This window comes from Cetorhinus maximus, unplaced genomic scaffold (assembly GCF_964194155.1).
Source record: "Cetorhinus maximus unplaced genomic scaffold, sCetMax3.hap1.1 HAP1_SCAFFOLD_303, whole genome shotgun sequence".
NCBI classification, from domain to species: domain Eukaryota; kingdom Metazoa; phylum Chordata; class Chondrichthyes; order Lamniformes; family Cetorhinidae; genus Cetorhinus; species Cetorhinus maximus.
In genome coordinates this window covers 266-20,938 of record NW_027596256.1, presented here as the reverse complement: position 1 = coordinate 20,938, position 20,673 = coordinate 266, and the positions used below count along the sequence as shown (strand labels likewise).

The 20,673-nt window shown below is 46.2% G+C and overlaps 1 protein-coding gene across 1 annotated transcript in view; it reads left to right on the top strand.

Annotated features, from left to right (window-relative positions):
* Positions 1-19,205, top strand: part of LOC144673140 (lipoprotein lipase-like) — a 33,249-nt gene extending 14,044 nt beyond the window's left edge. Inside the window, exons 2-8 of the mRNA XM_078535131.1 lie at positions 872-1,059; positions 1,282-1,461; positions 1,564-1,675; positions 2,035-2,268; positions 7,056-7,298; positions 13,277-13,397; positions 18,867-19,205. Of these exons, the coding sequence (XP_078391257.1) occupies positions 872-1,059; positions 1,282-1,461; positions 1,564-1,675; positions 2,035-2,268; positions 7,056-7,298; positions 13,277-13,397; positions 18,867-19,110 (1,322 nt within the window). The 3' untranslated portion in view covers positions 19,111-19,205. The remainder of the gene's footprint in view (positions 1-871; positions 1,060-1,281; positions 1,462-1,563; positions 1,676-2,034; positions 2,269-7,055; positions 7,299-13,276; positions 13,398-18,866) is intronic.
* Positions 19,206-20,673: the final 1,468 nt, after the last annotated feature.

Here is a 20,673-nt window from a genome sequence, read left to right as displayed (position 1 = left end):
TACACAATGATCTTCAGCAGCAACTCTTAAACATGTGACCTTCACCATCTAAAAGGATAAGGGCAAAAAATGTATGGGAACACTATCACTTCCAAATTACACTCCAAGTCACACACTAACCCCACTTCATCATCATTGCTGGGTCAAAGCCTTTGACCTCCCTATCACATGACATTATGGGAGTACCTTCATTGCATGGACTGCACTGATTCAAGATGGACCACCACCCCCCACCACGTTTCTGAGGGCAACTGGGGAGAAACATTATGGGAAAAACAGCTAAAGTGAGTTGGCAGCAACACTACCCAAAATTATTGCATCCTCACTATTGCTGAGTTCATATTGTCATGCAGTAAACCATGTTACAGTTCAATAGAGAGAGGTCTTTTCTGAAGGTGCAGTATATGAAGGTACTGGCTTTCTGTGATATGAGCTGTTCAACAATTTCTGTGAGTCACATCCAACTTAAACTGAACGTGCTGATTGGGCAGTAGAGGGAGGGATTCCCAGAGTTATGACAACATTGATTCCATGAGGAATATGTTGAAGAAGACTAGCAGGGTTTTGTTCCTTTTCTAATGTTTGGGAAATGAACTAAAGAGCAAACTTCATGAAGGAGATGAGTTGAATATTGCGTCCAGCCTGATAGACGATCAGTCTACAATCCATGTGACTTGAAGGAGTGCTGTCAGGAATAATGTGTTTCTGTTCATTTAGCCTTTCAATCATAACCCATATATGTTCCTTGACCCTCTGCCATCCTTGCTAGTGTGTTGGGTGTATTCTATAGCAGTTGGATGCCTGCTTGCTCCAAGCTCTTCCAAGTATCAGCAAACATTTAGCTAAATTATCCCTCTGCCTGTTTCTCCAGATAGTGTCTCTGAACACCACAGCAATGATGTTGAAAATCTGAACTCCATTAAGACTAGGTTCTCACTGCGCCGAGTGTCAAAACCAGATGAAGACCTGTGTTATATAATCCCTGGGCAAGTGGACTCTCTGAGCAAATGCTGCTTCAACAGCACCACCAAGACTTTCCTAATCATCCACGGCTGGAGTGTGAGTGCTTTAAATTGATTATACCCAGCACAATGCGCAAATAAAAGCTGAGGCCTCAAGTGGGGGGTGGCGGGGGTGCGGGGTGGGGTGCAGGTGTTAGGCCCTGATGCAGAAACTCTGCGTGGCAGAGGCTGTGACCCACCCTAAGGTGCTCTTAATGTTACTGAAGCTGCTCAGGAACTTGTTAAGGGTGGGACTAACTACTTGTTTGTACATTTTCAGGTGAGTGGAATGTTTGAGAGCTGGATTGAGAAATTAGTAATCGCTCTGTACCATACAGAGCCTGATGCTAATGTCCTTGTTGTGGATTGGCTCGATCGGGCCCACCAGCATTACCCAATAGCAGCCAAGAATACCATGTTGGTTGGTCAAGACATCGCCAAACTCATTGATTGGCTGGAGGTGAGGAGGTTCAAACATCAACTGCTGCCAGAGGCACATTTAATTATTTTGTAACATGATTTCCGTTTAAATCAATGGCATCTGTTTTTATTGTCCCCATAGAAACAAGAAAAAAATCCACTTAACAAGATGCACCTGATTGGATACAGCCTCGGAGCTCATGTGGCTGGCTTTGCAGGGAGTCACACAGCTAATAAGATTGGCCGGATTACAGGTAGTGCAGTGAGAATGTTTCTGATTGGCTGATTGTATCCTTGGCAGATTCAAGGTGGATAGTGTGTTTGTGCCCTGTGATTATCTGGATGGCACAATGCCAGCCTTTAGCGCGAGGCATAAAGTGGAGGCAGACGCTCCCCTACTCAATGAAAATGGTCTGAAAACCCTTACACCCCCTGCCCCACTGACCCTTGCAAAGCCTGGGCAATGTTGATGTCAATGCCTGTGTTCATCTTGGGATAACACATTGCACAACAGGAAGGCTGTGTAAACTGTGAAAAGAATGTTAAAATGAGGTAACCACATTTTGGAGAAAAAGCATATTATTAAAATCCAATTTTCCAATCCTCATTTTAGGGCTGGACCCAGCTGGACCAGTGTTTGAAGGAACCCATGCTCATGGCCGGCTTTCTCCTGATGATGCCACTTTTGTCGACGTTCTCCACACTTTCACCAGGGAATCTCTGGGAATCAGCATTGGGATTCGGCAGCCAATTGGACATGTTGACATCTACCCGAATGGAGGCAGCTTCCAACCTGGCTGTGACCTACAGAAGGCTGTGAACAACATTGCCACATTTGGCATCTTTGGTAAGAGGAGGAACTGGGTGGAACAGTGATTGAGTAGTTTCCATTCTGGAACATGAGTTTAGATCCAACCCTGAACGATGGATGAAGATACAGAGATTGTTACTAGAATAGTACTGGGATAAGCGACTTCAATCATGTGGAGAGACTGGAGTAGCTGGGGTTGTTGTCAATAGAGCACTGCAGGAATTCACCAAGGCACCTTCGATAGCACCTTTCAAACCCATGATCTCTACCACCTAGAAGAACAAGGGCAGCAGATACATGGGAACACCACCACCTGCAAGTTCCCCTCCAAGCCACTCACCATCCTGACCTGGAACTATATCACCGTTCCTTCACTGTCACTGGGTTAAAATTCTGGAACTCCCTCTCTAACAGCACTGTAGGTGTACCCACACCACATGGACTGCAGCGGTTCAAGAAGGCAGCTCACCACCACCTTCTCGAGGGCAATTAGGAATCGGCAATAAATACTGGCCTAGCCAGCGAAGCCCACATCCTATGAAAGGATGAAAATAGAGAGAAGTTAAGAGATTTCATAGAGCCGTTTAAAGCTATGAATGGTTTTGATGGAGTAAGGAGAAGCAGTTTCCATTGCCAGAGGGATGGATAGTCAGAGAAAAGCAAAATACTGCGGATGCTGGAAATCTGAAACAAAAACAAAAATACTTGGAAAAACTCAGCAGGTCTGACAGCATCTGCGGAGAGGAACACAGTTGACGTTTCGAGTCGGTATGACTTGAAACGTCAGAAAACACAGGTTTAAGATAATTGGCAAAAGAATTAGAGATGAGATGAGAATTTTTACACAACGAGTTGTGACCTGGACTGCACTACCTGGGAAGCAGATTGTGTAGGACCTTTCAAAACGGAATTGGATAAATTGAAAAGAATTGTGAGACTTGGGGATCAGGGGAGTGGGACAAATTGGATAGCTCTTTCACACTGGGCTGAATGGCCTTTGGCTGTGCTGTATGATCCTACAAATGTCTCCCCACTGTAGGCGAAGGGGTTTGGAACAATTGCTATCCAGGTCTAGGAGATGTAGGTTCATAAGGTAAATTTATCACTAACTTGTTAAGTCTCAATGCAAATGATGTTCCTGCTGGTGTAGTCAGGGACCCTGTACTGACATAAAGATTAAGGCCGATGGTAGGGGGGACTTTATTCTGTGATGATTCTGTAATTCATCTTTATGCTGACAATTAGTTGCAGGAAACAGTACAAAAGAAATTCTTTTGCTTTAGCTCAGTAGTGACATCACAATTCACAGTCTGTCACACTTTGGGGCTTTTAAACTTTATCGTCACAGAATGATTTGGAACAAAGTTATTTTTAAGTGTTGTGTTTTAAAACACGGATTTAGCATAGTTTTAAAAGTGACAGGTTGAAGCCACTTGGAGAAAGTGTGTAATTGTTGCTGAGTCAGACACAGAGATAAGTATAAAAGCCAGGTGAGCCAGCTTGTGAAACGACAACTGCTCAAAATCTACAAAGAGCAGAGTTGAGAGGCGGGATGGCCCCTATTGTGAGCGTAGCAAAAGACAGATAATTTGAAATGATTCCTGAAAGGGGCGGGATTGAGGGAAGTAGCGAATTTTATTGACAGACCCACGAGTGAATCACTAAATGGAGCTGCAGCCAGAGGGAGAGACCACACACTTTCCTTTGAGTACTCAGAATATAAGGGCAAGGAATGGACACATGGGCAGTCAGTCAGCTTGATCTGGGGAGGAAGCCGGTGTCTAGCAAGAGGAAACTCACCCAATCATCTGAAACTCCGGGCCAGTGAGGAACAGGAAAATTTAATTAGCCTTGAACCTCAAAAGGGCATAGACATGTTGGTGGATTCGGCAGATGAAGTTCAGTGCAGAGAAGTGTGAGGTGATTCATATTGGCAGGAAGAATATGGAGAGACAGTGTAAACTAAAGGGAGAAACATTAAATGAAGTGCAGGAACAGAGGGCCCTCTGTGTATATGTACATAAGTCATTGAAGGTGGCAGGGCATGTTGAGAGAGCAGTTAATAAAGCTTAGGCTTTATTAATAGGAGCATTGAGTACAAGAGTAAGGAGGTCATGTTGAACTTATATAAGACACTAGTTAGGCCTCATCTGGAGTACTGAGTCCAGTTCTGGATGCCATACTTGAAGAAGGATGTGAAGGCTTTGGACAGAGTACAGAGGAGATTCACAAGAATGATTCCAGGGATAAAGAGCTGTAGCTATGAGGTTAGATTGGAGAGATTGAGTCTGTTTTTATTGGAGAAAAAAAGGCTGAGAGGAGACTTGGTAGAGGTATTCAAGATCATGAGGGGTATGGACAGGGTAAATAATGAGAAACTGTTCACTTAAGAATTAGAGGACACAGATTCAAAATAATAGGCAAAAGGAGTAGAAGTGATGTGAGGAACATTTTTTTAACCCAGAGGACAGTTGGAGTCTGGAATGAACTTCCTGTGAGGGTGGAGGAGGCAGGCTCAATCGAGGTATTCAGGAGGGAATTGGATTGCTACCTCAAAAGAAAGAATGTGCAAGGTTACGGGGATAAGGCGGGGGAGTGGCATTAGGTGGAATGCTCTTTCAGAGAGCCAGTGCAGACTCGATGGGCCGAATGGCCACCTTCTGCACTGTAAAGATTCTATGAGCTAGCTAATAAGATTATTGAGGTGTGTAGTCACTGTATCTCCTGGAACAGGGAGTCAGCGCCCATGCACAGTTTTGCTGGTGTTCTCGTTGTACAATCATTGCCTGCTGAATGCTCGCTGCCCCCCTTGCTGCTCCACTCATTGTCCCCCCTCCTGCCCCACTTGCTGCTTTGCTCACCACTGTACACAAGACCTGAAGGCTTCAATAAACAACTTGAACCTTCAATGTATGTCTAAGTTTTAAACAAACTCCACTTTCTGCATTACATTGAGTTCAATTCCTTTGTTCTTTGATGCAGGCAGCTACCTGCGGGTTCACTGACAGTGACATCACATGCACTGCGACTACATTTGCAGATGCAGTGGCAGCAAACACCACCATCCTTAGTTCAGTCATGGTGAAATTTTGTTGTTATTTTTACCCTGCAACTTCAATAGAGGAGCTGAACTTTTCATACCTGACCTCGTCTCACTAAACTGATTCTCAGTTCACCTTGAGAATGATTTTTTGAATCTTTTTATTCTTTCACAGGATGTGGGCATCACTGGCTAGAACAGTGTTTATTGCCCATCGCTAATTGCCCTTGAGAAGGTGGGGGTGAGCTGCCTTCTTGAACCACTGCAGTCCATGTGGTGTAGGTACACCCACAGTGCTGTTAGGGAGGGAGTTCCAGGATTTTGACCCAGTGACAGTGAAGGAACGGTGATATATTTCCAAGTCAGGATGGTGAGTGACTTGGAGGGGAAGTTCCAGGTGGTGGTGTTCCCATTTATTTGCTGCCCTTGCCCTCCTAGGTGGTAGTGGTCGTGAGTTTGGAAGGTGCTGTCCAAGGAGCCTTGGTGAATTCCTGCAGTCCATCTTATAGATGGTACACACTGCACCACTGTGCATCGGTGGTGGAGTGAGTGAATATTGACGGTGGTGGATGGGGTGCCAATCAAGTGGGCTGCTTTGTCCTGGATGGTGTCGAGCTGCTTGAGTGTTGTGGGAAATCCAGACCAGTGGAGAGTATTCAATCGCACTCCTGACTTGTGCCTTGTAGATGGTGGACACTTTGGGGAGTCAGGAGGTGAGTTACTCGCTGTAGAATTCCCAGCTCCTGACCTGCTCTTGTACCCACAGTATTTATTTGGCTAGTCCAGTTCAGTTTCTGGTCAACGGTTACCCCCAGGATGTTGATAGTGGGGGATTCAGCGATGGTAATGCCATTGAACATCAAGGAGAGATGGTTGGATTCTTTCTTGTTGGAGATGGTCATTGCCTAGCACTTGGGTGGTGCGGATGTCAGTTGTCTGCCCAGACCTGGATATTGTCCGGGTCTTGCTGCATTTGGACATGGACTGCTTCTGTATCTGAGGAGTTGCAAATGGTGCTGAACATTGTGCAATCATCAGCAAACATCCCCACTTCTGACCCTTTGATGGAAGGAAAGTCATTGATGAAGATGGTTGGGCCTAGGACACTAACCTGAGGAACTCCTGCAGTGATGTCCTGGAGCTGAGATGACTGACCTCCAGCAACCACAACCATCTTCTTTTGTGTTAGGTATGACTCCAGCCAGTGAAGAATTTTCCCCCTGATTCCCAATGACTCCAATTTTAGATATTGGGCAGTGTGGGGATACTGAGTACATAAAGACTTAGTCACTTATGGGATTGCTGTACCTGAGAGATTATCTGTAACAGACCAAAAAAACTCATTAAAACATTCAAATGAATTTGAATACAAGTATCTACCTCTCTGCTCTGGTATGCTATTCAATGATGGAGACCGGAGTGCATTCTTAGCCAAAAGGGACATGAGCCTTCAGCTCATGATGGTTAATAGACTTACGTGGGAGTCACCATCACCTATCTTTTATGAAGTTGGATGCAAAGGAATCTGTATTGTGACATTGAGGGAGTGAGAATGTCCATTTATATAGCACCTTTCTTACTCAGATTAGAAGGGAGTTTCATAGTCCTGCTATGACACTAACACAAAGAGGGCAGTAGGGGTTAAAGTGTATAATAAAGCAGATGGCCCAGACCACTTAAGGGAGCTGCTGATACAGCATCTGAGCTGATTCCTGTCACAGACTGGAATCTGTAAGCCCATGTGTAAGCAAGATTTATTCAACAAGTGCCTCTCTTCCCAAAGCATTTTCAGAAGCTGTGAAGTGCGAACATGAACGCTCGATCCACTTATTCATCGATTCCCTATTGTACACGGACCAGCCATGCAAGGCGTACCGGTGTAACAACCACAGATCCTTTGAGAAAGGGATGTGTCTGAGCTGCCGCAAGAATCGCTGCAACACTCTGGGCTACAACGTCAAATGGGTCCACAGCAAGAGATGCAACAGGATGTACCTGAAGACCAGGGCCAACATGCCCTTCCGAGGTAGGCCAGAGCTGATGCCTTTCCGAATTTTAACTGCGAGTGGGATCTAGGAGGGGAGAGTACTACCTGCCTTTGGGGGACCTGGGTGATCTTGTCTCTTGGGTCAGCTGCCTGTCTGAAATGTGCTGCAAGTTTCCACAAGGGGTGAGTGGGAAGAGAAAGCTCATGCAGCGTAAGGTAAGTCACAGAGTTGGGTATTGAGAAGGTCTTACAGGAGGGTAGGGGGTATACCCAGGGTGGGGGGATGTCTAAACTTTCCTTGTGCAGCCCTGCTCATCATTCCTGCAGTTCCTGATCTGACAAAGAAAGCAAACACAACTGAGCTGTTTGGGCCTCTTCTGGGCAGAATTTTGCCCTTGATGGGCAAGCGGGCCCCGCCCCCAACTTGCTGACGGAAAAATTCTGGCCTTTAGTCCTAATCATCTTCTTGCAGCTTTTCCTGTTCGGACAGAGTTAAATTCAGGTCCAGTGCCCAACCTGTGTAATTAAAGGAAGATCTGCCTGTTTCTGCCAGGTGCCTTGATGTCTGTTCAGCAGAGCAGGTTAAAGTTGGGATTGGCATAAACTGGCCTCACGCCCGGTTTCTGACAGACAGGGAGGGTTAAAATCATATGGGTGCTAATTTCGACAGCCTTTAGGGTATTGTTCTCCTCCTCTGAGCAGGGAGGATTAGGGGGAGATTTAATCAGGGGGAGATTTAATCAAAGTGTTCAATCTCATGAAGGAATTTGCTGACGTTAATACGGAGAAGCTGTTTCCTGTAGCAGGAGAGTCATTAACCGGTGGACAGAGATTTACAGTAATTGACCAAAGAATCAAAATGTGCTGTCTGAAAGGGCAGGTTCAATAATTACTTTCAAAAGGGAATTGGGTAAATATTTGAAAAGGAGAAATCTGCAGAGGTATGGGGAAAAGCAGGGGAGAGTTGGATTAGTTAGATAGTTCTTTCAACAATGGGCTGAATGGCCTGATTCTGTGCTGGATGATTCTATAGCTGGAATCAGCACTGGGAGGCTTGTTAATAAAAAGTCTTGCAAGAAGTTCCTTTATTAGAATGAGGTTTAGTCATCAAAGCAGAGACGCAGGGAGTTAAAACATTACAGAAGCAACAAAAGGGATTGTTAATGAATCGTTTATTGTGGTTGTGTTCCTACCTGAGTCATTAAAAGCACTCAAAGAATCAGTACAAATATGATCCAACTTCCACGACAGTTAAATATTTGAGGAGATGCATTCCTTGCCTGGGCCGCTGTCAGTGTGATGTGGGTGCATTAGCAGCAGGTTGTAATCACCAGTCCTATGCCAGCTTTCCCTGCTGTGCTTTGATCTGCCCTCTGCTAACACTAATGCTTCATGGAAGGTTCTAGCAGATGAATGACAGGGTCAGTTCCCATGGAGGTGAAGGCTGAGCAGGTGTGAGTTTCACTGCAGTGATACAGGCGAGTCACATTCTGAGGATGTTACATAGCAACATGTGAATTAGAGTCAGGAGTAGGCCACTCGGCCACTCGAACATGCTCTGCCATTCAATAAGATCATGGCTAATCTGATTGTAACCTCAACCACACATTCCTGCCTACCCCCAATAGCTTTTCACCCCCTTGCTTATCAAGAATCTATCTAAAGATATTCAAAGACTGCCTCACCCATCTTTTGAGGAACAGAGTTCCAAAGTCTCACAACCCTCTGAAAGAAATGTTTTTCCTCATCTCTGTCTTGAACAAGCGACCTCTTATTTTTAAACAGCGATCCCTAGTTCTAGATTCTCCCACAAGAGGAAACATCATCTCCACATCCAACCTGTCAAGACCCCTCAGGATCTTATATGTTTCAATCAAGTCGCCTCTTACTTTTCTAAACTCCAGCGGATACAAGCCTAGCCTGTCCAACCTTTCCTCATAAGACAATCCACCAATTCTTGGCATTAGTCTGGTAAACCTTCTCTGAACTGCTTCCAATGCATTTACATCTTTCCTTAAATAAGGAGACCAATACTGTACACAATACTCCAGATGTGGTCTCATCAATGCCCTGTGTAATTAAAGCATAACCTCCCTACTTTTGTAATCAATACCCCTCACAATAAATGATAACATTCCATTAGGTTTGCTAATTACTTGCTGCACCTGCATACTAACCTTTTGCGATTCATGCACTAGGACACCCAGATCCCTCTGCATCTCCCATCATTTAGATAATATGCTTTTTTATTCATCCTGCCAAAATTTTCCCACATTATATTCCATTTGCCAGATCTTTGCAGTCATCAACCTATCTGTATTCTTTTGTAGCCTCCTTATGCCCTCTTCACAACTTACTTTCCAACCTACCTTTGTGTCATCAGCAAACTTAGCAACCATACCATCAGTCCTTTCATCCAAATCATTTATATAAATTGTAAAGAGTTGAGGCCAAAGCACTGACCCCTGTGGCACACCACTTGTCGCATCCATCCAACCAGGAAATGACCAATTTATGCCTACTTTGTTTCCCATTAGCTAGCAAATCTTCTATCCACGCCAATATATTACCCCCTACACCATGAGCTTTTATTTTCTGCAATAACCTTTGATGTGGCACTTTATCAAATGCTTTCTGGAAATCTAAGTACAGTACATCCACTGGTTCCCCTTTATGCACAGCACATGTTACTTCTTCCAAGAACTCCAATAAATTGGTTGAACGTGATTTCTCTTTCACAAAACCATGTTGACTCTGTCTGATTACCTTTCTCTAAATGCCCTGATATAACATCTTTAATAACAGCTTCTAACATTTTCTCTATGACAGATGTTAAGCCTACTGGCCTATAGTTTGAATAATTATTTTCCAATCTAATGGAACCTTTTCTGAATTGAGTGAATTTTGGAAAGTTAAAACCAACGCATCAACTATCTCACTAGCCATTTCTTTTAAGACCCTAGTGTTACAATTGGTCCCTGGGCAAGGTCCCTCAATTTGTTAACTTCCTGAATGGGACCCCAATTTTGTTTTGCTCCCGGGTGGGGAGGAATGAGCTGGCTCCCCTTCTTTATTCAATCTCCTTGGTTAGTCGCAACAAAGTTCATTTAAAAGGGATCCCATCCCCCGTGGATACCTTTTCCCAGTCCAAATGTATTTATTTTTAGAAGGAGCCAATTTAACCAGGCTTTCTTGAGCCAAAGAAAGAGTAAGTTTATTAGGTACTACAAACCTGAGAAAAATAGTAAAAACACAACATACATACATGCAGATCAGAAATGAGAAGAGTCCAAATAAAAGTTAAAGAAGATATAAGAATCAATCTTTGGCATGCCCGTGAGGCACAGATGGTGAAATGTTGCGGCTGTTAAGTTGGGTGATTCCGGTAGAGCTGACTTTGGCAGCTTCACAGTGGGTTTAGAGACACTTTGTTCTGCAGGATAGCTGAAGAAGCTGTCCAATTTCCTTTTTGATTGTGGCTTTTGTTGCCTTGCCTCCAGCAACAGAGAAAGAGAGAGAGAGAGAGAGCGACTTCACCTGCAACTGCAGGAGTGACTAGTTGGTCATATTTTTGCTGTCACATACACAGAACACCAGCACACTAGCACTACTCTGCAGCTAACTTTCTAACCCATTTTTCACTGTATAGTCCTGTAAGGGAAAAAAACTATGTCTTGCGCCAGAGTCTGTTTTCTTTGATCTCCAACCATTTTACACATTCTGAGATATGAATCACAGGAGATGGATTTTAGATGACTGCTGAGATGTGATAATCATTATTTTGTCTCTGCAACCACAGGAGATTAAAGATCAGTCTTTTGCATCTTTCCCATCCCCCTTTTAAGTGTCTCTGCTTGAAGGAGGCCATGACACCTTTTCAGGTGCAGCATGCTATGTTCTCTCAGGACAGGTTTGTCAGTATAACCCATATAGGAATTTTCCAGAAAGTGGTCACTTTATATTATCAGCCATCTTTTGCTCCATGTCCTTGTTTGTATTTCTTTAAAACCGTACAGGTCTTCATTAAAAAATTCAATATGCCTGTATGTAATTCATGGCTGTAATTGGCTTTTCGTGACCCTAGGATGAAGTCTATCAGGGCCCAGGGACTTGACAGCCTGCAGTTCCAACAATTTGCTAAGTAGTTTTCTAGTGATCGTAATTTTCTTAAGCTCGTCCTCCCTTCCAATTCCTGATTTACAGCTATTTCTGGCTTGTTACTTGTATCCTCTATAGTGAAGACTGATGCAAAATACTGGTCCAGTTCACTTTCTATTATTAATTCCCCAGACTCACTTTTTGTAGGACCAATGCTCACTTTGTTAACTTTGTTTCTTTTTAAAATATCTATAGGCGCTCTTACTATCTGTATTTATATTTCTAGCTAGCTTTCTCTCGAACTCTAATTTTTCCCTCCTTATTAATCTTTTAGTCATTCTCTGCTTTTTAAAATATTTTGTCCAATTTTCTAACCTGCCACCCATCTTTGCACAATAATATGTTTTTTCTTTAAATTTGATAATATCTTTAACTTTTTTAGTTAAGCACTGATGGTAGGTCCTCTCCTTGGAATTTTCCTTTTCATTGGAATGTATCTATTCTGTGTATTCTGAAATATCCCCTGAAATGTCTGCCACTGCATCTCTAGTGACCTATCCCTTAACCTAAATTGCCAGTTCACTTTCGCTCGCTCTGCTTTCATGCCTTCATAATTTCCCTTATTTAAGTTTAAAATACTAGTCTTAGACCCACTCTTCTCTCCCTCAAATTGAATGTAAAATTGAATCATATTATGATCACTGCTTTCTGGGGGCACCTTCACTATGAGGTCACTAATTAATCCTATCTTGTTGCACAATATCAAGTCTAGTATAGCCTGCTTCCTGGTTCATTCCAGAAATTGCTGATCTAAGAAATTATTCCAAAAATATTCTATGAATTTGTCATCTATGAGGTCTAGTGTAGCCTGTTCCCTGGTTCATTCCAGAAATTGCTGACCTAAGAAATTATTCCGAAACATTCTACAAATTTGTCATCTATGCTACCTTTGCCCATCTCATTTTTTCAAGTCTATATGTAGATTAAAATCCCCCATGATAATTGTGGGAGCCCATTAAACTAACTATCCTGTCTTTCAGGATTAACTCTCCCCCCACTATCAGCTCGTATTGAGATTGTTACGCCTATGGCAAGAGTATTGACCTTTATTGCAAGGCGGATGGAGTATAAAAGTTGGGAGGTGTTGCTACAACTGTTCAGGGCATTGGTGAGGTCGCACCTGGAGAACTATATACAATTTTGGCCTCCTTCCTCTAAGGAAAGATATACTTGCATTGGAAGCAATTCAGAGAAGATTCACCAGACTGATTCCAGAGTTGAAAAGATTGTCCTATGAGGAAAGGTTAAGCAGGTTGGGCCTCTGCTCATTAGAGTTTAGAAGAATGAGAGGTGATCTTATTGAAACATACAAGATTCAGAGGGGGCTCAAAAGGGTGGATGCTGAGAGGATGTTTCCCCTCGTGGGGAATATAGAATTAGGGGGCACACGTTAAAAATAAAGGCTCTCCCATTTAAGACTGAGATGAGGAGGAATTCCTTCTCTGAGGGTTGTTAGTCTGTGGAATTCTCTTCTTCAGGGGCCAGTGGAGACTGGGTCATTGAATATTTCAAGGCTGAATTAGACAAATTTTTGATCAACAAGGAAGTCCAAGGTTATGGCAGGCACGTGGGAGTTAAGTCCACAATCAGATCAGCAATGACCTTTTTGAGTGGCAGAGCAAGCTCGAAGGGCCGAATGGCCTCCTCGTGCTTCTTTTTCTTATGACCTTATGACATCACGGCCTATCAGACAGCCTGCGCATCCTTCCATTACTTCCCGCCGAACAACAACAGCATTGGCTGTGAACCTGAGGGAACAGTTAAGCAAAGAGAAACTTTAGGCCCTCACTGCAGAGGCTCTGAAGACCACAGTGCCCACTGTCACCAACCATTAACCAGGCTCTTCCTTTCCTTCCCAGTTTATCATTACCAGCTGAAGATTCACTTTTCCAACAAAGTCAATCACTTTGACATCGACCCCACCCTCTCTGTGTCTCTTCATGGGACTGAGAATGACGTGAAAGATCTTCCAATTGAAATGTAAGTATAACTCCACTCCAACAACAGACATTTGAAAATATCTCCACTTTACACCAGCACCACCATGATTTGGCCAAGCGACCACTGACCCTATTCAACCATCACCCACACCCCACCCCACTCCCGATCACTGGCCCTCCATTCACCCCCTCCCACCATCTCTGTTTCTCCCTTTAATCCCTTCCATTTCAATCTGAATCACCCACTTCTCCAACTATCTCCCCACCCCCACTGCCCCCCAACACCAGTACCAACTATGGTCAACCCTCCTCACTCCATTTGCTGTCGCTTCTTTGTTCCACAATTTGTATTGAGTCCATGGTACAGAAACAGACCAAATGGTCCAATAAGTCTATGCTGGTTTTACACTCCATTCCAGCCTCCTCCCATGCCTCTTTATCTCACCCCATCAGCATACCCTGTGATCCCAATTTCCCTCGTCTTTATCCAGCTTCCCCTTAAATGAATCCCTACCACTCACCTCAACCATTCCCTAGGAGTTCCACATTCCCACTGCTCTCTTGAGTGAAGGCATTTCTCCTGAATTCCTCACTGGATCCTTTTTGTGATTATTTTATAATTAACATATAGTTCCGGTCTCCTTCATCAGGAGAAACAGTTTCTCTCCTTCTACCCTGTTAAACCCCTTCATAATCCAAATTGAAGCAATACTTGGCTACCTGATTGGGAATGCTCACCCTCTCCAGACAGTGGGTATCACTGGCATGGCAGGTACGGGATTGGCCATCCCTTAGCTGGGTGGCTTGTTAGCTCACTTTAGAAAGCAGTTAGGAAAGGTGTGGGAGTGGAGTCACATATAGACCAGATAGAGTAACTACAGCAGGTTCCTTCATAAAGGGCATTAGTGAATCATTTGGGGTTTTACAACAGTCAGCTTCATGTTCACATTCACTGTTACCAGCTTTCCCATTTCCAGATTTTCCAAACTTACTGAGAGACACAAAGCACCCGAGTAACTGAGGGACAGATAGCGCCTGAGTAACTGAGGGACAGATAGCGCCTGAGTGACTGAGACAGATAGCACCAGAGTAACTGAGACAGACAGCGCCCGAGTAACTGAGAGACAGATAGAGCCCGAGTAATTGAGAGACAGATAGCACCAGAGTAACTGAGAGACAGATAGCACCAGAGTAACTGAGAGACAGATAGCACCAGAGTAACTGAGACAGATAGCGCCTGAGTAACTGAGAGACAGATAGCGCCCGAGTAACTGAGACAGATAGCACCTGAGTAACTGAGGGACAGATAGCACCAGAGTAACTTGAGAGACAGATAGCACCAGAGTAACTGAGAGACAGATAGCACCCGAGTGACTGAGGGACAGATAGCACCTGAGTAACTGAGAGACAGATAGCGCCAGAGTAACTTGAGAGACAGATAGCACCCGAGTAACTGAGGGACAGATAGCGCCTGAGTAACTGAGAGACGGATAGCACCCGAGTAACTGAGAGACAGATAGCACCCAAGTAACTGAGAGACAGATAGCACCCGAGTAACTGAGGGACAGATAGCACCTGAGTAACTGAGAGACAGATAGCGCCTGAGTAACTGAGAGACAGATAGCGCCTGAGTAACTGAGAGACAGATAGCACCCGAGTAACTGAGAGATAGATAGCACCAGAGTAACTGAGAGACAGATAGCACCCGAGTAACTGAGGGACAGATGGCACCTGAGTAACTGAGAGACAATAGCGCCTGAGTAACTGAGAGACAGATAGCACCCGAGTAACTGAGGGAAAGATAGCATCAGAGTAACTGAGAGACAGATAGCACCAGAGTAACTTGAGAGACAGATAGCACCCGAGTAACTGAGGGACAGATGGCACCTGAGTAACTGAGAGATAGATAGCGCCTGAGTAACTGAGAGACAGAAAGCACCCGAGTAACTGAGGGACAGATAGCGCCCGAGTAACTGAGAGACAGATAGCACCCGAGTAACTGAGAGACAGAAAGCGCCCGAGTAACTGAGGGACAGATAGCACCCGAGTAACTGAGAGACAGATAGCACCCGAGTAACTGAGGGACAGATAACACCTGCGTAACTGAGAGACAGATAGCGCCTGAGTAACTGAGAGACAGAAAGCACCCGAGTAACTGAGGGACAGATAGCGCCCGAGTAACTGAGAGACAGATAGCACCCGAGTAACTGAGAGACAGATAGCACCAGAGTAACTGAGAGACAGATAGCACCCAAGTAACTGAGAGACAGATAGCATCCGAGTAACTGAGAGACAGATAGCACCCGAGTAACTGAGAGACAGAAAGCACCCGAGTAACTGAGAGACAGATAGCACCTGAGTAACTGAGGGACAGATAGCGCCTGAGTAACTGAGAGACAGAAAGCACCCGAGTAACTGAGGGACAGATAGCACCCGAGTAACTGAGAGACAGATAGCACCCGAGTAACTGAGAGACAGAAAGCGCCCGAGTAACTGAGAGCCAGATAGCACCCGAGTAACTGAGAGACAGAAAGCACCAGAGTAACTGAGGGACAGAAAGCACCAGAGTAACAAACGGGAAAGTGAGTCTAAGAGGAAATATAAGAAAATCTAATTCTGGTTTAATTCACAAATCCTGGGTAGATAAGGCTGGTGAAAGGAAGTTACTGAGAGGCACAACAACCCGAGCATAGTGATTTAGTGTAGTAGGGGACTTTGTTACAGTTTCTGCTCATATTCTGATCATTAATGTAAAGGGAAGAGAGGGACGGAGCTGAAGGAAATAGTACTGGGACAAGCAAAGAAACATTTCTCTTCCTTTTGGATTTTAAACAATGCAAGCTCCAACAACTCATGGGTACCAATGCCCCTCCAGATCTTTCTTCCCTTTCACTTTCCTCTGACCCCATCCCTTTTTCTAATCCCACCTCTTGCTGTGTATTCACGATACCCTCCAACCTTTCCCTTTCTGATGCTGAATGATCAGTCCTTAGCAAAGGACTCCTCTTGCACCCCCACCTCAATGAATTTTAAACTTGGCACAATATTATGCTCTTCTTCTGTCACCTTCCCCTCCATGTTCACTCTTTGACCAGGTATCCTCCCCACCACAAGGGGACCCTTTCACCCGCCTCCAGTATTCTTCACCCAAGCCCTTCTCTCTGGCCTCACCCTCTCTTGATGTTTACATTGAGAACTGTCACCATGACATCGACCGTCTTAATTTCTCTGCTCCCCTCACTCATTCTAACCTGTCTCCCTCTGAATTTGCTACACTCCCTTCTCTCAGGTTCAACCCTGACTTTGTTATAAAGCCTACTAATCAGGGTGATGCTGTTGTTTGGCGTACTGACCTCTACCTTACAGAGGCTGACTGCCAACTCTCCGACACTTCTTCCTACCTCCCCCTGGATGATGACCCCCACCAGCAAACATTAAGCCATTGTTTTCAGGACTGTCAGTGACCTCACCTCCTCTGGAGATCTTCCCTCCATAGCTTCCCCATCTCACAGACCACTTCTACCTCCTTCCCAAAATCCACAAACAGGACTGCCCTGGTAGACCCATCATTTCAGGCTGTTCATGCCCCAATTTCTTCCTATCTTGACTCTATTTTCTCCACTGTCCAGTCTCTTCCCACCTATATCCGTGATTCTTCTGACGCCTTACGTCATTTGAACAATGTTCAGTTTCCCAATCCTAACCACCTCCTCTTCACTATGGATATCCAGTCCCTCGACACCTCCATCCCCCACCAGGACAGTCTGAGGGCTCACCACTGCTTCCTCGAACAGGGGCCCAACCAGTTCCCAACCACCGGCACCCTCCTGCCCCTGACTGAACTCGTTCTCTCATTGAACACCTTCTCTCTTAATTCAACCCACTTCCTCCAAATAGAAGGCATTGTTATGAGTACCCACAACGGTCCCAGCTACGCCTGTATTTCTGTGGGTATGTCCTCAACTCTTTCTCTGGTACATTGATGACTGTATCAGTGCAGTTTCCTGCACTCACCCTGAATTGGAAAACTTCATCAACTTGGCTTCCAATTTCAATCCTTCTTTCACCTTCACAAGGTCCATATCCGACTCATCACTTCCCTTCCTTGACTGCTCTGTCTCCATTTTGGAGTTAGACTGTTTACTAATCTTCACTGACTCCCACAGCTACCTGGACTACACTTCCTCACACCCTGTAATGACTGCATTCCATTCTCCCAGTTTCCCCACCGTATCTAACCTGAAGGTGCTGCCCTCTGTCCTTCCACTTCAGCATTTCTGAGGTCTCTTCTTTTTTCTTTGACCAAGGACTCCCCCCCCGCCCCACCCCACCCACTCAACCGTGTCTGCACATTTCCCACACTTTTGTCACCCCTTCCACTCCCTCCAAGACCCACTATGGGGTTCCCCTTGTTCTCACTTTCTACTCCACCAGCCTCTGTATTCAATGCATCATCCTCCACCATCCATGCCATCTCCAGCATGATGCCACCAACAAACATCTTCCCCTCCCCTCTCCTTTCAGCATTCTGAAGGGACAGTTCCCTCTGTCAATCCCTGGTTCACTCTTCTATCACCCCCAACACACCATCCCCTTCCCACGGCACCTTTCCATGTAAGCACAGGTGATGTAATGCCAGCCCTTTTATCTCCTTCCTCCTCACTGTCCAAGGCCCCAACCACTCCTTCCAGGTGAAGCAGCGTTTCGCTTGCACCTCCTTCAATTTAGTCCACTGCATTCGCTGCTCCCCATGCGGTCTCCTCTACACTGGGGAGACCAAACGCAGACTGGGTGTCTGCTTTGTGGAACACCTTCACTCAGTCCCCAAGCATGACCACGAGCTCCTGGTTGCTTGCTATTTTAACTCTCCACATTGCTGCTATGCTGACTGTCTGTCCTTGGCCTACTGCATGTTGCAGTGAATTTCAACATAAGCTTGAGCAACGTCTTTTGATTAGGTACTTTACAGCTTTCCTTCACTGACTTCAACAATTTCAGACTGTAATCTCTACTACCCCCTCTCCCCATCCCCCACATTTTCCTTTTCTTTGCAGGTTTCAGTCTTGATCTTCTTTCTGTTTTTGGGCATTAATGTTCTGCCATTCACTCCTTCCCTAGACCCTCCTTTTGTTTGTTTCTCCCCTCCCCCATTTCACCTGCATAAAATCCATCATATCTCTAACTTCTCCCAGTTCAGAGGCAAGGTACCTTAAATGTTAATTCTTTCTCTCGTCACAGATACTGCCAGACCTGCTGGGTATTTCCAGCATTTTCTGTTTTTATTACTACTGCTTAATGTCCTGTGTGAGTCTCAAAGTGCCTGTGCCACACATCACACTGCACAAAACTGCGGAATATTCATTCTAACAAGAGTTTACATCAGCTGTGCCTTCCTCGTGACCATTAATTTCAAACCACAGTTGACACCTGAAGCACTTGCACATCCAAATTGTCTTCCTTTTTGTAAAGCTAATATTTCTTACTGGAGCTGTCTCACTCCTTTATTTAGTGTGGAGAGATTTACACCCAATAAGACCCATTCATTCCTGGTGGTGACTGAGGTGGACATTGGAGATTTGTTGCTGATTAAGTTTAAGTGGGAGTCCTCTTTAACCTGGAACTCACTGTGGAAAAGGATGAGGAGCTCCATCGCCTGGTACAAACTCCCACTCTGGACCCCCTCAGTCATTTCCAACTTCGATATCCATGTGGACAGGATCCGGGTCAAGTGTGGAGAAACACAAAAAAAGTAAGGTGATTTGAACAAAAACATTCTGTAAGCCGACTTGCTGCTCTTTAATTCATGTGTGAGGAGCTATCAACTCCGTCAGAGGTTCAGAGAGCAGGTACCCTTCTTGCTAAAGATATAAGCAATTGAATAAAAGGATGCAGTGTAGATCATTAACTGTCTTCTTAGTACTGTGCTCTGGGGAATGTGGCTATTATTGTTGTTGTTTTGTGTGACATAAATAGAATTATATAAAATTTACAATACAAGAACCAACCATTCAGCACAACTGGTCTATCCCAGAATTTACCCTCCAAACAGGCCTCCTCATTAACATATCATTCTGTTCAGCTCCTTTTTAAATGCATCATTAACAACATCGACTGTAATCATCTCTGAATTACTTCAGCCATGTACTTTCATCATTACTGCCAGAGAACAGGGGAGTCTCTCAATCCATCAACTGTGTGAAGCCTCTGGAAAAATCATTGTTAATTCACGGGAACTGAGACAAGTTTTCTCCAGACACTGAGCGCTGCCCAAGACCACCTGAGCTTCATCCCAACAGCACTGCTGGCCGGAGGGAGGGCCTCTCGAGCCCTGGCCGGAGGGAGGGCCTCTCGAGCCCTGGCCGGAGGGGGGGCCTCTCGAGCCCTGGCCGGAGGGAGGGCCTCTCGAGCCCTGGCCAGAGGGAGGGCCTCTCGAGCCCTGGCTGGAGGGGGGGCCTCTCGAGCCCTGGCCGGAGGGGGGGCCTCTCAAGCCCTGGCCGGAGGGAGGGCCTCTCGAGCCTTGGCCGGAGGGAGGGCCTCTCGAGCTCTGGCTGGAGGGAGGGCCTCTTGTGCCCTGGCCAGAGTGGGGCCCTCCTCAAGCCCTGGCCGGAGGGAGGCCTCTTGTGCCCTGGCCGGAGGGAGGGCCTCTCGAGCCCTGGCCGGAGGGAGGGCCTCTCGAACCCTGGCCAGAGGGAGGGCCTCTTGTGCCCTGGCCGGAGGGGGGGCCTCTCGAGCCTCTGGCTGGAGGGAGGGCCTCTCGAGCCCTGGCCGGAGGGAGGGCCTCTCGAGCCCTGGCCAGAGGGGGGGCCTCTCGAGCCTTGGCCGGAGGGAGGGCCTCTCGAGCTCTGGCCGGAGGGAGGGCCTCTCGTGCCCTGGCCAGAGGGGGGCCCTCTCAAGCCCCGGCCGGAGGGAGGGCCTCTTGTGCCCTGGCCGGAGGGAGGGCCTCTCGAGCCCTGGCCGGAGGGAGGGCCTCTTGTGCCCTGGCCGGAGGGGGGGGCCTCTCGAGCTCTGGCTGGAGGGGGCGGCCTCTCGAGCCCTGGCTGGAGGGGGGGCCTCTTGTGTCCTGGCTGGAGTGGAGGCCTCTTGAGCCCTGGCCGGAGGGAGGGCCTCTCGAGCCCTGGCCGGAGGGAGGGCCTCTCGTGCCCTGGCCGGAGGGAGGGCCTCCTCGAGCCCTGGCTGGAGGGGGGGCCTCTTGTGTCCTGGCTGGAGTGGAGGCCTCTTGAGCCCTGGCCGGGAGGGCCTCTCGAGCCCTGGCTGGAGGGAGGGCCTCTCGTGCCCTGGCCGGAGGGAGGGCCTCTCGAGCCCTGGCCGGAGGGAGG